Genomic DNA, 17,087 nt, shown 5'->3' on the forward strand with positions numbered 1-17,087 from the left:
TTCAATGGACTATTTGTCATGCATGGCTTCTGGCAAGAGCACTACCCACTCTGGAACCAAAACTTCTAGGCTAGCAGAATTTAGAGTTGTGGACAGGAAGCAAAAACTTTCCTAGTGGGTCACTAAGGTGATAGTGAGTGAAACTATCCCCTTTTCTATTTGTTGATTTCTGGACCCATAGATTCTGGCTATGGGAGAAACAGTAACATATATTAGATGCTGATTCAAAGCATATACTGCCTCTGGAGAACCCTGTCCCAGCCCTCCATGCTGCTGCCACCTAATTGGCACTGTAACTGTGTCTTCAAAAGGCCATTCCACCTTTCTATGAGGTCAGATGCTTCAGGGTGGTGGGGAGCATGGTAAGACCAGTGGATTCCTTGACTGTGGGCCTACTGTCACACCTCTCTGGCTATGAAGTGAGTTCCTTGGTCAGAAACAATAGTGTGTGGAATACCTTGTCAAAGAATAAATCATTCTGATAAGTCCATGGATGGTGGTTTGGGTAGAAGCATTACATGCAAGAAAGGCAAATCCATAAGCAGAATAAGTATCTACTCCAATAAGGACAAACTGTTTTACTTTCTATGGAAGAAGTGGTCCAATGAAGTCAATCTGCCTCTAGGTTGCTAGCTGGTCACCCCAGGGAATGATGCCATATCTGAGGCTCAGTGTTGGTCTCTGCTGTTGGCAGAGCTCATACTCAGCTGCAGCTATAGCCAGGTCAGCTTTGATGAGTGGAAGTCCATGTTATTGAGGCCATGCATAACCCCCATTTCTGCTACCATGGCCACTTTGTTCATGGGCCCATTGGGCAATGACAGGAATGGCTGGGGACAGAGGGTGTTTCTACAGAATGAGTCATCCTCTCTATTTGATTATTGAACTCCTCCTCAGCTGAAGTCACTTTTTGATGCGTATTTACGTGGGACACAAGTACCTTCACGTCCTTTGCTCATTTGGAGAGTTCTATCTACATACTTCTTCCCCAGATGTCTTTCTCACCAATTTTCCAGTCATGCTCTTTCCAAGTACCTGATTATCCAGTTAATTTATTGGCTACACCCCATGAGCCAGTGAACAATTGTACATCTGGCCATTTCTCCTTCCAAACAAACTGTTATACCATGTGTACTGCCCAAAGTGCTGCCCACTGTGAAGATTTCTCTTCACCAGTATCTTTCAGAGTTGTCCCAGAAAGGAGTTGAAATGCTGCAGCTGTCCACTTCTGGGTGGTTCCTGCATAACATTCAGAACCATCAATAAACCAGGCCCTAGTCTTTACTTTCTCAGTCAACCAATCATAGGGAACACCCCATGAAGCTGTAGGTACATGCTTGGCAGTAGAAGTTATTATAATAGGAATAAGGACCATAGGCATTTGGGAAACTTCCATGTAATTTGTTTGTGACTTTAGGACCTGCTTAGGCCTGATCACATATGTACCACTTCCATTTGATAATAGATTGCTGCTGTGCATGTTCTACTTTACAACTTGGTGGGTCTGATAACACCCAGTTCATGATGGGCAGTTCAAGTTGCATGATAACTTGATAGTCCATTGTCAAATGTTCAGTTTCCATTAAGGCTCAATACCAGGCTAAGAGCTGTCTTTCAAAGGGAGAATAGTTGTCTCCGGATCGTGTTAGAGCCTTACTCCAAAATATCCCAAAGATCTCTTCTGTAATTCACCTATAGGGGACTGCCAAAGGCTCCAAACAGCATCTGTATCTGTCACTGCATCCTCAAGTACCATTGAGTCTGCTGGATCATATGGTACAAGTGGTAGAGCAGTCTCACAGCATCCTGGACCTGCTGAAGATCCATTTCCTGTTCCAGGCCCCATACAAAGCCAGCAGCTTTTCAAGTCACTTGGTATATGAGCTGGGATAACACACCCAAGTAAGGAATGTGCTGTCTCCAGAATTCAAATAGGCCTACGTATCCCAAAGAGGTAGGCTCCAATGCCAGTGAAGGGCTAAATGTGCTGGCAAGATGAGAACAAGCAGGTGCAGAATGAACAATCTCTTCCTTCTTCCATTGTCTTTATATAGGATTCCAGTAGAAGGTGTGGCCTGGATTCAGGGTGTGTCATCCCACCTCAAAATCTGGAACAAAGGCTGTTGTCTTCCTAACTCAAGATCTAGATCACAGGTGTACCCTTCATTTCTGGATTGTAGTTCATTCCAGATATAGTCAAGTTGAAAACCAAGAATAACCACCACAGGGTTTTTGCCAGAAAACCTGACAAGCCTTAGTTTCATTTTCTTCAGAAACAGACCTTGAAGTCAGAGTTCAAGCATTGTTCTTTTAGGAGACAGTTACAGGACATGCGAGTTGGAAATGAGGAAGAGGTATCAGAAAGGGAGAGATCCAATAAAGGATGCATTCTCAAACTAGCTAGTCCTAGAACCCGGAAATGGAGGCTAGGCTTGAGATTTCAGGTTTGTCTCAGTTAAGTTTCAGACTGAGGGACTCCTTACTGATTCGTCTCAGGGGGCTCCCCGAGTATGATTAGAGGTGTGGTCTTTGGAGCATTCCGCTTGCCTTACATTTGGTAAACTGTTCCCAGGACATTAAGATAAAAGGCCTCTCTACATAGCAAGAAATGGAGAGGGCACCAGGCTGAGTCCCTTTACCTCTGCCATGCCATGCAATGGTACCTCACTGTTAGAGGGCTATGGTGTTTACATCAATATATGCTTTCCAGAATGGCCCACAGAAAGTTCTAGCTCTCTGCTCATGGATGTTTGTGTTATCATTAGAGCTAGTCCTCTGTGTGAGAACCTGGGAAGGGAACTGACCTAGATTCAAGTCCTGCCTCTTTCTGTAACCACTGGAGTGAACAGCTTTTCCGCTTCTGGGACAAAGTCTAAATCAGTGACAAAGTCTAAATCAGTGACAGACTCTGTAAAAGGCCAATTCATAATTATTTGGGAGCTAGACAGATGGTTCAATGGGGAGTTTGGATCCCAGCACATATGTAAAAGCTGGGAAACAGAGATAGGTAGATTCCCAGGGGTTGCTGTTCAGTTAGGACAGCTGAAACAATAAACTCTAGGTTCAATGAGAGACCCTGTCTCAAATACTAAGAAGAGTGATAGAAAAAGACACCTGGTCAACCTCTAGCCTCTACATGCACATGTGTGGATGAGTATACTAGCACATCTATGTACACACACAGGCTTATAACATACACACATTAAAAAAAATAAGAATAGTAATTGTTTCTTTACAGGCCTTATAATAAGTTACTTCTATTCAGTGTGGCTTTGTAGCGTGAAAACAGCTATAGACAGTATATCTGTATGTGGATGTGACCCTGATTCAGTGAAAATTCATGAAATATCAAAGGTTGTTCTTTATTTTGCTCAAAAGCCAATGTCCCTTCCTCTACACCTGTATACCATTAGCTAAAAGGGCTTTTACTTCTCAAGACACAGTAGAGAGAGGCATGAAATATGTTCTGTACAACCCTGCCTGCTTTTGAACTTGGGGTTGAAGGGTTTTCTCTGTAGAAACTTCATGCAAAATGTTTATCATCTCACCATTATGTTTCTCATCTATGAAATGAAGGTGATGAATGCTCCTATTCCATAGGGTCATTTGGATGATTGCATAGGCTAATCTATATATATGGCTTGAAATAATATCTGGCACATTTAAAATTGAAAAAATGTTTATATTACACCTATTTAGATTTCCTTTCTCTTCTCTTTTGTCTTTACTGAAAATCTATTGGAATTATTTTGGAGCGAAAACTACAGGATCATTTCCTAGCTCTTTAAGATTCATATCTGGTACAGTTATTTACTAAAACATATGAGTAACTTTTAAGAACTGTAGGGTTTGAACCAAAAGGCCATTTGACAATTCTAGAGGCTTTGCAGGTTGGTCTAACCATGGAAGAGGGAGCTATTGGCATGCCATGTGTAGAAGTTAATGATGCTAGCCTCTGTGGCAAGATTTATTTGCTTTAAACTGGCATTAATGCCAGACTGAACCCCTAAATTAGACATGCCACTACTGAACTCTTAACCTCTAATATTTGACACAGTGTATGTCATAATATCACACATGATTTATAAATTATCATCATAATTTTTCTGGCTCACAGGCTTTGAAAAGATGGATGGAAATATTTTGTCAAGATAAGTACATGCAGTCATGGAGGGTAATTTTTTTCTTTCTCTTTTTGAATGGCACTATCACTGAACAAAACTCTTGTCGGGTGCCTAGTTGGTGAAAACTGTGTAATTTATTTTCTCCTAAATCAAATTTAAACATTGCAGAATTGTTTTGACAATAGGAGTGGTGTCCTTTGCATTCCATATCTTTCTATCAATCCAGGACAATTGGAGCTGACAGAGGACAGCCCCCCAAATGCTGGTTTTATTGAGATTTAAAGAAGCCTTTTCTCCATAAATGACAGAGGTGTCTGGCAGTGGAAAGCCTGCGAGACTGTTATTCCTAACTATTGAACCCTCAATATTATGACAGCGTGGCTTTGAAGTGGAATACCCCCATTCAAATGCTCTCTCTTCTCAATTTCACCACACTGGAGCAATTACTAATAGCTCTTTCCCATCAAAATCTCACCACGACCTCTTTCTCTTATTTCTAAATATGGAGATCTTTCAACTTGACAGATATACTTGCAAGAGAATTTTTAATTAAAAAAAAAAACACGTCTAGCTGGTGGCTAGGGAGGTCATAGGCCCTGGGGGAGAACCTACTACTAATGCTCTGCTAAATGGACAGTGTCAAACTACCTTCTAAATTTGCTCTTTGGCAATTTAATGTAAGTATATAACACATTTGAATTACTCTCATCCCTACTCTTTTCTCTCTCTCTCTCTCTCTCTCTCTCTCTCTCTCTCTCTCTCTCTCTCTCTCTCTCACTCATGTCAACCCTCTATTCTCTCTTTAAGTTTCTTTCCCATATTTTCATATTTGCTGGTTTTGTTTTGTGACAGACTGAGTTTAATCAGGATAATACATGTGATCATTGGTTTGCAACTGTTCATTGGAGTTTGGTAGACTCCCTGGTAGCTATACAACTAAGGCAATGAGTTCCTTTTTCCAGAATCTGTCCATTGCCAGTAGCTCAGCATGGAGGACTAGGACCCCATGAGTCTCTCTCCCGTCTGTGACTAATTTTCTTTTACAGCCTCGGTGCTGATAACTTCGGCTCCCCTGAGATCATGGTTTCAATGGTTGTGCCATACCTAGAGGATTGCTTCCCCGGGCTCTTCATGCTTCCTGTCTCCTCTAGCACTGCTCTTAGCATTGGCCAGAGAAATACCTTTTGCAGAGGGCAGACTCAGAAATGGTTAGAATGTGAACATTCAGTAACAATGGGGTGATCACCCCTAAACAGGATGTTTTTATTGCCTGCTCTGAGGCTCATGGATTTACCATAACTGTGCTCACTTGCACCATACCTATACCAGATTGGGCCTATCACCATTTCATCGTGCAATGGGAGGGACTTCTGAGGCCCCACCCCTCATCTAGAAACTATAGGCAGTTAATGAGTTCTGGGGGAGGGTTGTCATTTTCTTCAGTGGTATAGCCACTGATAAGTTGTCCACAGTCTAGTAAATTAGCCCCCAACTCATGCTCATCCAAGCAACTATAATTAAACTCAGTGACACACACTCACTGCCCCCGTCCCACCACAAGCCATCAAAGTACAAGGGGGAAGAAGAAAAGGTTTCAGCAGAAGATGGAGTGGGATAACAGGGTAAAGGGGTATAAAAGTGACAAAGATCTGTTTACATTTGTGGAAATGTCAAAAAATGAAGTGCGTTTCAGTAGGCTACTTCTGCCAAAAGTCATTTTTTAATGACTCCTCTTTTGACAGCCAGCTTTCACCTGACCATCAGCAGGTTCCCATGGCTACTGTGAGGCTTCTAATGCTCTTATGAAGCGTTTCCACCCTCCTGCAGACCACATGGAAGCTTTGTGATGATTAAAGAAGAGTATCCTCTGAGAAGACTCACTACAACCAAGACATGGGGTTTTGATCAGGAGGTCTTGCACAGTTCCCAACCAGTGCACTCTTATAAGGCATATTTGAAAGTTGTACTCTAGCCAGCTCTATCTCCTGGCTTCATATCTTGTTTGGTCAAACCCATTCATCTTACTTGTCAATCTGTTTGATCAATTATTCATCTATAATTCCCACAGTGTGCCTGACACAATATTGAACCATATAGTTTTTCCTATCTGGTTCCCGTTTGGATGTTGGTCAACTGTTAATGGCTCATTTTGAAAAGATGAGTCATGACTCACTAAGATAATAAATGACTCTCAAAGATTTGATTCCAGTTCTAGTTTGATAATAATATTTTACAGTTCCTTTGAATGAGAATTGGACTTACAAAGAATGACGCTCCATCAGGGATACTCACTTTTGTTTCATGAGCAGAAACCATTAGCCTTGATTTGGACAGGAGATATTTATGTCACCAGCATCATCCACAGCTTATTTTCTCCTTGGAGATATAGATTGGTAAAAAAGAGCCAGAGTAGATGTATACTGATGGAATGGGATCAGAATCAGAGCAATGGTTCTCAAATTGTGGGTCACAGCCTCTTTGGGGATTGAATGACCCTTCCACAGGGGTCTCCTAATACCATCAGAGAACACAAATATTTACATCATGATTCATAACTGTAGCAAAGTTACAGTTATGAAGTAGTAACGAAAATAATTTTGTGGTTGGGGTTATCACAACATGAGGAACTGTGTTAAAGTATTGCAGCATTAGGAAGATTGAGAGCCACTGTTCTAAAGGGTTTGGTATATGTTATCCAGCACCCTGCAGTAGCATCCCTGGTCTAGGCCATAGCCTCTGACATTTTTAGCAGAGATGGCCACTGCAGATAGGATGAGAATGAAAACAGACACAGTGTGGTGTGGAAGAAGGTGAGCCCTATTAGTAGGAAATCTTCTAGGTGACCAAGTCAAGGAGGATCTTAGTCTAAATTGTTTAAAATGCCACTCGTCTTCTAGATGGGCTACTTATTTTTTCCAAGAAATCACCTATACTTAATTTACTCAGTAAATGAATATCAAAAAAAATTCCAAAACCTTTTTATTCAAAAGTATTCTGCATGTTAGGCGACTCTTAATAAGGGAGGACACTTTCTCCACACTCATCTGAAGTTTTTGTTGGCCTTAATTTTCCTCACAAAATTTCTATTATATGGAAATTCTTAGGGTGTCATAAGCAAAGACAGATGAAAAACTACATTTTGGGGGCAGAGCGAAAAGCAGGAAGTTGGCAAGCTCCGCTGTGGAGTTTGTGTGTTCAAGCATCCTTTCTCTGCAGTAAAATTTTGTGCAGCTCATCTGCATCCTTACTTGTTTTCACCCGAATTAGCATGGTGACCTCGATGGCGGCATTCTTCTTATCAAGCGGTGGATCGGGCACACAGACAATGAGGACGTTATTCTTCCCCATCCGGGTACATGGCGTATTGGCAGAGATCACCACATTCAGGAGTACGCTGCCTACCTTGATATCACGCACTAAGAGCCGCGTCTTCTGGTTGGCCGTGGCTTTTAAATGCAGTATGCCCACACCTTTTTCTTTAAATTCACTGTCTTTCTTGTACAATAGTTTACATCTTTTGGAGTAGAAAACATCCTCCTCCTTCTCTTCCACGAGGACCGCCTTGGGTGGCTCATCCCTTCTGTCTTTGAATTCATCACTGTTGCCTTGTGCTGGACTGTCCAGGACGTTTGCAGACACTGGTTTCCTCTGGGTGGTACCTTTACCTGTTAAACTGGAGCTTCTGGTAGATGACGAAACTCCATTCATGGGACCAGAGCTTAAGGAAACCCAATCTTGGCTTTCAGTCGTGTTCTTGCCAAAGTTACACGAGGCACTTGTTGCTCCTTGGGATGGGTCCGCTTTCTTCTCAGCTACAAACTCCGTCTTTTCAGACGTGACTGACTCTGGCTGTAGATCAGCCGCAACATCTCGGGAAGGAGGCTGTGTCCCAGCCCAGCCCCTGTTGGGATCTCTTTCGAAAAGACAGCCGCAGCTGCTGTGGAGCTGCTTCTCGATGGCAACCAAGTATTTCTCATACTGTTTAAACACAGGCGTCAGGTCACAGAACGGGTTTGCGTTCACATGCTTCACTATCCAGTCCCGGACAGAGCAGTTGAGGCCAGTCAACTGCCTGTGGTAGACACTCCCAGCGTAGGCTTGACTGAAAGCCAGGCCGGAGAAGGCGGGATACTGACTGTGGCCGTTAGTCTGGGGATCTGAGATCTGTTCATGGTCCAAAGAGGTGGGGACATTCGCTGTAACAGAACCCAGGACTGCCGTGGGCTCTGCAGCAGCCCTGGCTGTGTTCTTTCTGGTTGATAGTCCTTTCCAAGGCTCCTCTCCAGGGCCACTGCTAAATTCCCCTCCTCCTGAAGGCACAGCCAGACCTTTAATCCCTTTGGAAGTTCCTCCGTCATCGGGCTCGAGTCTGGTGTTTCTCCGCTTGGCTCTCTTTATGGTTCTATTCCTCAGGACATCCTGACTGGCCAGTGAGAATGTTCCCTCCTCTTCGGCGCTTTGATGCAAGTTTCTGCCTGTCACTTCCTTCTTGGCATTTTTTTTGGCCATATATGTTGACTCTCCCTCAGGGACCCCACAGATCTTTGTGGGTCCTGAGAGCTGTCTTTATCAGAAGCCGGGAGAGATTTGATTGTCAGCAAATCTGGCGTCTCGAAAACATGTCCATGGCCCTCCTTTGTATCCCGCACTGAGCGAAGGGACTTCTGGGCCTGATACCACTTGGGGAACGGCGACCACACAGCACGCTCCAGGCTAGAATCTCGGGGCTATTTAAATTTTAACGGACCTTTTTCAGGACTTTGGTCTGTATGCCCGAGAAACTGGATATTCAAGAGGGAAACAAGTAAAATCTAGGATTTTTCTAATAGGAATGAGAACACCACATCTGCCTTTTTGGCTGCTTCATCTTCTTATATTTCTCCTCCTTAATTTTGCTGTCTACTTTTAAGGTACATGTATATAGTGATCTTCCGCTTTTACCATGGCAATAGTTCCAGGCCCTCAATGAATGCCTGCAATTGTAGTTATAGCTGAACTAAATTTGCATACATATATGTGTGTATGCATGTGCATGTATAGGTAAATATAAGCCATGGCTTCCTTTTTTTAAAGGATATATATATATATATATATATATATATATATATATATCCTTTAAAAATAGTTTTTTAAAATTAGGTTTAAGATACCAACAACAGTGATAAAACGTAATTCATCTTTACAAAGTTATTTGAAACTTATCTGGTGTTTATTTCTCAAATTTTCTATTCAATGTTTTTAGAGCACATTTAACTGCTTATAACTGAAAACTCAGAAGTTGAAACTGCATTTTAGAGAGGGCCACTGACTCACTCTCCTCTCAAGCCAACTGTGGCATCACATCGGCCTTTGCTGTTTATTGTGTAACAATTTATTTCTTCATAATTTGTGTGCTGTAGAGTCACACAAATGATCAGTGAAGCTTCCAGCAAAGCATCTTAAATAATAAAAATTTTAAAATATCAAAATAGCCATCAGGGACACCTGAACTTTTCTGGATTCCAACTTACTTGGTAGTGAAACCAACTTGATTATACCAGGAATTAGTAAACTATGCCCTGTGGCCTGGCATAAGGTTACAAACAAAGTTTTATTGAAATGCATCTATGTTCATTGTATATAGTCCACAGCTGCTTTTATACAGGAACAGAGATAAATAGTTACAACAGACATTGAGTTCCCTGTGAAACCTCAGCTATTTATCATTCATCATTTTACAGGCAAAGTTTGCTGCTCTGTGAGATATGAAAGAAGTTAGAGTTAATGTTATTTGTTTTGTAGTCATTAATTCAGCCAATATTTAACATAGCTACTAAAGTTCAGACTATGTCCTAAAATTTGCAGGTGAACTGCCAGTCACCTTAAGTATTAAGATTCTCAAGTTGTTAATCAGATACTAGTGTATTCCTTTGCTGTTTCACTTTTGGTAATGATAAAGGATGCTCTTAAATCTTAGTTTTGAGATTTTCATCTCCATATCTTGGTTTGGGTTTTCTTACAAGCAAGCCATCAGACAAAGATTTGGGTTCCAGAACTTCCACTGGGTGGAAAAACAAAACATCCAACACAATCTGACAAGCCACCCATCATCCTTTGTGACAAGGTTAAGACCTCTGTGGATAAAGTCTAGAAAATATGTAAAGTTCATCATCAGAGATGGCCCACCTAAGTGGGGTGAGTGGGGACATTTGTTTCCCAACTTTAAAATGTCAGTTGAAAGCCACCCATGGGTTCAAGGGCAGAAGACGGGAAAGTCCAATTTCTATTACTCTCTATGTAGTCAGAGCCTTGATAGCAGCAAATTTTCCTTCACCATATGTTGCTCCTTTCCCTTACCCAAAGGTACATGTCTTAAGACCCATTTCCAGACATGCGCATTAGTTCCACAGGAATCTGTTCACTTGGTTGTGAAATGCCTTCATTGAATAATTTGTATTTCATGATACAGAGTTGGTACTGTCCTCATGAAGCCAAGTTGAAATTTGACCTTGGTTATCAGACCATGGGGTAGACCTTGAGGACAGTGGTATGGTCATCTTTAGAGGCCTTTTCTTGGGTCAAACTTCTGCTCAGTTCTTACGCAGCAAGAGGTAGCTGTTTTTCTCTATCACATCAGATGTCCCCACTCTTTCCTCCCATTAGTTTCCAGTCTGATCTCTCACCTGCAAAAAATGAGAGTCTCTTTTTATGTTGTCCTTCAAACCTGCTGGCTTTCTTTCTTTCCCTGAGTTGGTATTCAGAGCACTTTATTAGGTCATTTCCTTCTTTCTTCTCATGGGTGACACTTGACAGCCCTCGGGAATTCCACAATCATTCCAATGACCACTGCCACTGTCTTCCTCAGGAGCCACAGAGATAACACAAACCACTGCATCCTCTTCCAGCTACACCCCATTCCAGGTTACCCCAGGTAAGAGTCATGGCAATTCTGATAGCATAGCATACACACGGCCTAACCAATAAGAGCAATTCTGTTTGAGTTAGCCAGTTTCAAGCTTCTAAGGTTAATTACATCTCCACCCCCTGCCATGTGTATGTGATGGGGGGTGCTTGTTTGTGGAGGCCCAAAGTTAACATCTTGTATCTTACCTGGCTTATTCTCCACATTATATACTGAGGCATGATCTCTTCCTGAACTTCCTGGAGATCATCTATTCTGGCTTGTCTTGCTAGCCAGCTTGTTCTGGGGGTCCCCTGTCTCTGCCTTCCAAGTGCTGATATTACAGACAGCTGCCATGCCTGCCCAGCTTTAAGTGTGTCCTGGAGATCTGATCTCTAATCCTCAGGCTTGCAAGGCAAGTATCCTACACACTGAACCATTTCCTCATCTCCTTCAAGGGTCAGTTTTAAAGATTCCTTTCCTGGGGCTGGTGAGATGGGCTCAGCAGGTAAAGGCATTTGCTGCCTAGCCTAATGACCCTGAGTTCAACACCGTCAATACTAGGGATACACATGGTGGAGAGAGATGCTCCTGTAAGTTGTCTTTTGACTGCCACATGTGCATGTGTATGTGTGTGTGTCTGTGTGTGCAAATTTAATTTTTTTTAAGGTAACATTTTCTAAGACCATTTTGGTTTACAACTGAAGTGTCTAGTTCATTCTTGTTTCCCCCACGACTTTCTCACACAGTAAGCACAGAAAGCCTTATATCCCCAAACATACAAAAACAAGACTAAAATAGAACCAAATGGAAAAAAAAAACCTTCTCAATTTCAGATAAATTTGGGCTGCTTTTCTTTATAGGATCTTGTTTTGAAATTTGATCATTCACTTTCCTTAATCTCTCTAATTCCAAATGTCTTGATGCCATGTGTATATGCTAAGGTGAAATTTATCTTGGTTTACCTAGAAGACACAGGAGGACATATTAGTTTGAAACAGTGGAGGTAAAACAGCTGGTCAGGAGGCCAATACAGTATCACAGTGAGCAGCTAGGGCTTAATCCCATGGGAAACTGAGAACTACAGCAAAATACAAACTTCTTTAAATTCCCAACAGGGAATGAAGATGCTGGGGAACTGGCAAATCAATTCCCAAGATTCATTGGCTAAGAGTTCTTCTCAGACACCATTAAATTCTAGTATTTTCAGTCATCTGACCTTGGACAGGGTGACTTGATTTGAGTTCCAGTATAAAAAGCAACATGTGGTCCAGGAAGCCGCAGCTGCAATTTTGGAGGAGTCATTGCAAGTATGGGCGTATGGAGGCATTAAAGAGCGTTTATCACCCATGAGCTCTGTTTGTACCCAGATCTACTTGTAGCCCATGTGAAGCTGATTTCATCACAACAAAGGAGTTTCTCATTGACTATAGTTTATAATAAGATGCTTAATGATAAAGAGGTGTGAATCTGACAATTCTAACACAGCTGCATTGAAACCACTTTCTCTCCTCTCTTGTCTTAGAATCCTGTTAACCCTGGCCAATAGTTCTCTCCCTTGAGTGAGGGCAGAGCTGCTTTTTCTTGGCTCAGAGTCCATGTATCTTCTGCACTCTGCAAAGGGAACCCTGGATAGAAATATGCACTCTGTGGATTGTTGTCTGAGAGCTCAAATGCTGTCTATGGTCCACAGCTTCACTCTCTGTTTTGTGGGCTAATTCCCATCACTTAAAGCAGAGCTCCCATAGCCACCAACGCCAGCTTCCTGCATCAGCACTGGAAAGAGATGACACTGGGTATCTTCCTTACCCTCCTGTGACTGACAGCTTAATTCATTAAGTCAGTGAGAAAAATATCAAGTTCACAATCTCATTTAAACATAAATCTATGCTCATAAAATATGGGAGGATGGAAGAAATATATTTTAATATTAGAAAAAATTCTTTAAGTGTAGTTTCATAGCTTGATATTTTTAAGGTGTGATAGACAAAATATTGGGTCTATCCAAAGATGTTCCTTCTGCATCCCTAGGGCAGATCCTGTGTATACCATATTTTACATGGCAAAGGGGACTTTGCTCATTTGAGAATGAAAGGGTATTGATGTAAGTGGGTAGAACACAGCAATTATAATTGCCTTATCATTGAATGAGTTCGGAGTCATTCAGCATCAGAGCAGGAAATACAATGATGGAAGCGCTGGCCTTGTGGTAATTTGAAGTTGGAGAGGAAGGCAGAGAGAACAAGGAGCAGATTGCCGCTTAGAACCTTTAGAAAGAATGTAACCCTGATGGCACAATGATTGTTGTCTCCTAAGACCCATTTTGTACATCTAATCTCCAGAACCATAGAATAATGTGTTTGTGTTTTAAACCATTGAATATTGTAGTTTCTCGATGATTGTGGTGCTTTAAATGAGAAATGTCTCCTATAGTCTCAGACATTTGAACGCTTGGTCCCCAGTTGGTGACACTGTTTGAGGAAGCTTAGGAGTTAAGGCCTGTTGAAAGAAGCATGTCACTGGAGGGAGGCCTTGGGATTTTAAAGACTTACTCACTTTGGAGTCCACTTTCTATTTGGTGCTTTTGCCTCAGGATGTGAGTCCTCAGCTTCCTGCTCCTGCTGCCATATCTTTGCTTCACTTTCGTTGACTCTGATTTTCTGCAGCCATGAGCCCAAATAAACTCTTTAAGTTGCCTTGGTCATGGTGTTTTCTCACAGCAGCAGAACAGTAACTAATACAGTGGTGTAGCCTCAATAAAAATATTCATTAGTATATAGATCATACATATTAGTGGTAACATTGATAATGATTTCTTTGTGAATTATGATACAGGTGCAAAATTTAGTTAGTGAAATCACACTTCACAGCTCTATTACATAAACTCTGTGACCTTCAGAAAGTTACTTAATGCATTGAACCTTGTTTCCTCATCTGTGAAATGGGAGTAATAATAACATGTATCTCATATTGTTATGAACATCAAGCAAGATGATTTATAATCTATATAATGTATATCACAGAGTTTCTGGCATATAGTAAGAACTAAAATATAGGCTTACTGCAACATAATGATAACAACCCTTATTCCTATGAACACTTCACAGTTCACAAAGTGTTGTCACATATACAGTTATTACTCTTACTCTGTACTTTAGCTTTCTACTGTTGAGGCAGAAAGGATAAATATCATCCTCAAAGTCACAGAGTTAGTGGCAGAGGTGAGATTTGAATTCAGGCAGCCTGGCCTTAACTCCTTATCAAAGAAGGTAGAGAACACATCTCTAATAACTTTGAACAAAGGACAGATGAGTTTTGGCAGTCAGAAGGGAGATTGCAGGAATAGTGCCACTAAAGAGCCCTGTCCTCTCTGACAGCACAAGGCACTCATTATAGTTGGGTCCCTATTTACAACTCCCTCACCCATGGATTCAACTGAGGACTGAACTTATTTTGGAAAAAAGTTGCATGTGTACTGAACACATACAGACTTTTCTTGTTATTCTCTAAGCAATACAGTACACTATTTATGTACTATTTATATGACACTTAATGTTATATGCAATCAAGAAATGCCATATTAAAGTACATATAGGAATGTGTTTGAAGGCTACGTTAATAATATGTAGTTATATAATACATATGTGACTTGATCATTCAGCAGTGTTGGGATAATGGAATACTTTTGTGCATGGTATTGGATAAAAATAGCCAAATTCAGACAAAAAGGCCTATGGATAATCTTTATCTAGTCTACAATTTAGCAAAGGGCCAAGCCTAACTAAATGAATTAAAGAGTGAATGAAATAAGGACTTTTGTGAAGTGTACTACTTGGATTTACAGACTGTTAGGCATTCTGAATTCAAGTGCCATGAGAGAGTAATTGCTTAAACTTAGGTGTCTGAGCTGAAATTCCTAGGTCCAGGTGAATCTGTTCCTGTCACTAGGGTTATATGGTGTGCTGTTTAGGTTTTGTTAACCTGATACAGGGTAGGGACATTTAGGTCATGGTATTTATCAAAGCAAGAGAACAAATTAGGACATACTGCTTAATGGTAGAACACACACCTAGCATCCTCAAGACCTCCCTTTGGTCCTCAGCACCAAGACACAGACACATACCACATACACACAGACACACACAGAGACATACACACACAGACACACACAGACACACGCATAGACACACATACCTTCACACATTCTTAGATTCTTTAAATGGGTACAGTTATAGCCAATCTGCTGCTCACATCTTACTCAGAAAATATAAGAAACAATTGGCTCCTGATTCTTCTAGTAGTCAACCTGGAAAGGAAGAGATGTTTGTCTGTGATGTCTTAGTATTATCCTTAAACTCCCTCAGGAGTCTACCTATCAACAATGCATGTGTATGTGTCTATGTTCATGAGTCTATGCATGTCTGTATATGTGTATGTATGTATATGTGTATACTCTTATACGTCCTTACAAAGGATCCTTTTCTTCCATTCGAGGTGTGGACTCCCCAAGTGGTCAGTGCCTGCCTGCCTCCTGGCAGTGACTGTGCTCTACTATTACACAGCACACGTATAGCTGCTTCACCCACCACAACTGCATCACTATAGTTTTTATACCAACTGGTTCCAATGGAGAAATCACACACAGGCAGACCCTGGGTGTACAGTGACTAGTAAAACTTCATTTTGTGACTCCAGGGTAAATGATTTTATTTTAATAGTGTTTAAGGCCATGACATTTGATCTGGAAGAAATAAAGCTAAACTGGTGTAATTTCAGGCAAAGAAACATATAGGGCATGGGGATATTCCAGATCAGCAATTGATTGCAGATACTTTGCCAAGAATCTCTGCACTGAGATTTTATAGCAAACTTACTTGTTCATGAATGGCGTCACTCTGGGGCCCCGTGAATGTGGAGACCCTGGTGTCCACTGTGATGTGGACTTAGTTTCCTGTTGAGCTGTGGCTCTTTCTTTTCTCATGGATGTCAGGTACATATGCCTTAGGGGAAAGATAAAAGAGTGAAGAGGTGGGATGGAGAGAGGCTGTATAATTTTATTGAGCAATATTTCTTTTTTAAATGGACTCATGGATAATTCAATTAGGTAGCTTTTGATTGCTCGTTTTAGTGGGTAGGCACTACATAATGAAAAGGTGGATTCTTGGAATCTCACCATCACAAGCCATCATATTAGGGTGGATGGTTGGACTGTCTTAGTCACTGTTCTATTGCTGTGAAGAGACACGACAACCAAAGCAACTCTTACAAAGGAAAACACTTAGTTGGGACTTTGCTTACAGTTTCGGAGGCTTGTACTATATCCTCATGGCAGGGACCATGGTGGCAGACAGACATCGTGCTGGACAAGTAGCTGGGAGCTACATCCTGACCCATAAGCAAAGAGACTGGGTCTGTCATGGGGTTCTGAAACCCCCAGATCCACCCTCAGTGATGCATTTCCTCCAACAAGGCCACACCTCCTAATCCTTCTATTCCTTTCAACAGTTCGACTCCCTGGTGACCAAGCATTCAAATATATGAGCCTATGGGGCCATTCTTATTCCAACCACCACAGACTTGATCATGCAATGGCCTTGGCATAGGTTTCGTCTTTGTACCAGCTGCATGTTCCTTTTCCATGTCTCACTTTCTCTTTCCCCTGACTCTCGACTGTATATGTCAAGTTTATTTCTCAGAGTTGTTTGGACAGAGCTACTCCCTGAAACGGAATTTGGCTTAAGCAGAGTAGACAGCAGCCACCAACAGCACTATGAAACTTCCCAGTGGACAGTGCCACAGCAGTCCACACCGGAGTGTGTCTGTCCCATCCATGCTGCTTGTAGTCGAAAGCTCCACCCTACACTGCGTAAGAGCCCATTACCACCCGTGCTATAAACAGATGAAAATATTAATGACAGGCAGTGGACTTTGAAAAGGACATCAAATGAGTCTCTCATCAAAATCTGGGTTCTGCATTTTGATGGTGAAAATGACATGAGTATAATTTTTTTAAAGAAATGTGGTGATTGATTTCTTCTTATATGAATAATTCCACCCTTAATGTAGTTGGTATGTCTCAGAGA

The 17,087-nt window shown here is 41.5% G+C and overlaps 2 protein-coding genes across 2 annotated transcripts in view; one reads left to right on the top strand and one right to left on the bottom strand.

The window, feature by feature from the left end:
- Tafa1 (TAFA chemokine like family member 1) overlaps positions 1–17,087 on the top strand; it is a 513,270-nt gene that overhangs the window by 48,630 nt on the left and 447,553 nt on the right. The gene's annotated exons all lie outside the window — the stretch shown is intronic.
- On the bottom strand, positions 7,087–8,837 carry LOC131907229 (nuclear pore complex protein Nup50-like). The gene has a single exon (XM_059258259.1). It carries the CDS (start codon positions 8,631–8,633, stop codon positions 7,320–7,322), a length of 1,314 nt encoding a protein of 437 aa, XP_059114242.1. The 5' UTR covers positions 8,634–8,837; the 3' UTR covers positions 7,087–7,319.

Source organism: Peromyscus eremicus, chromosome 3, assembly GCF_949786415.1.
Source record: "Peromyscus eremicus chromosome 3, PerEre_H2_v1, whole genome shotgun sequence".
In the NCBI taxonomy this organism is placed as follows: Eukaryota; Metazoa; Chordata; class Mammalia; order Rodentia; family Cricetidae; genus Peromyscus; species Peromyscus eremicus.

Bases quoted from the DNA above. Each gene is read 5' to 3' on its own strand.
- LOC131907229 (XM_059258259.1), bottom strand. From the start codon at position 8,633: ATGGCCAAAAAAAATGCCAAGAAGGAAGTGACAGGCAGAAACTTGCAT.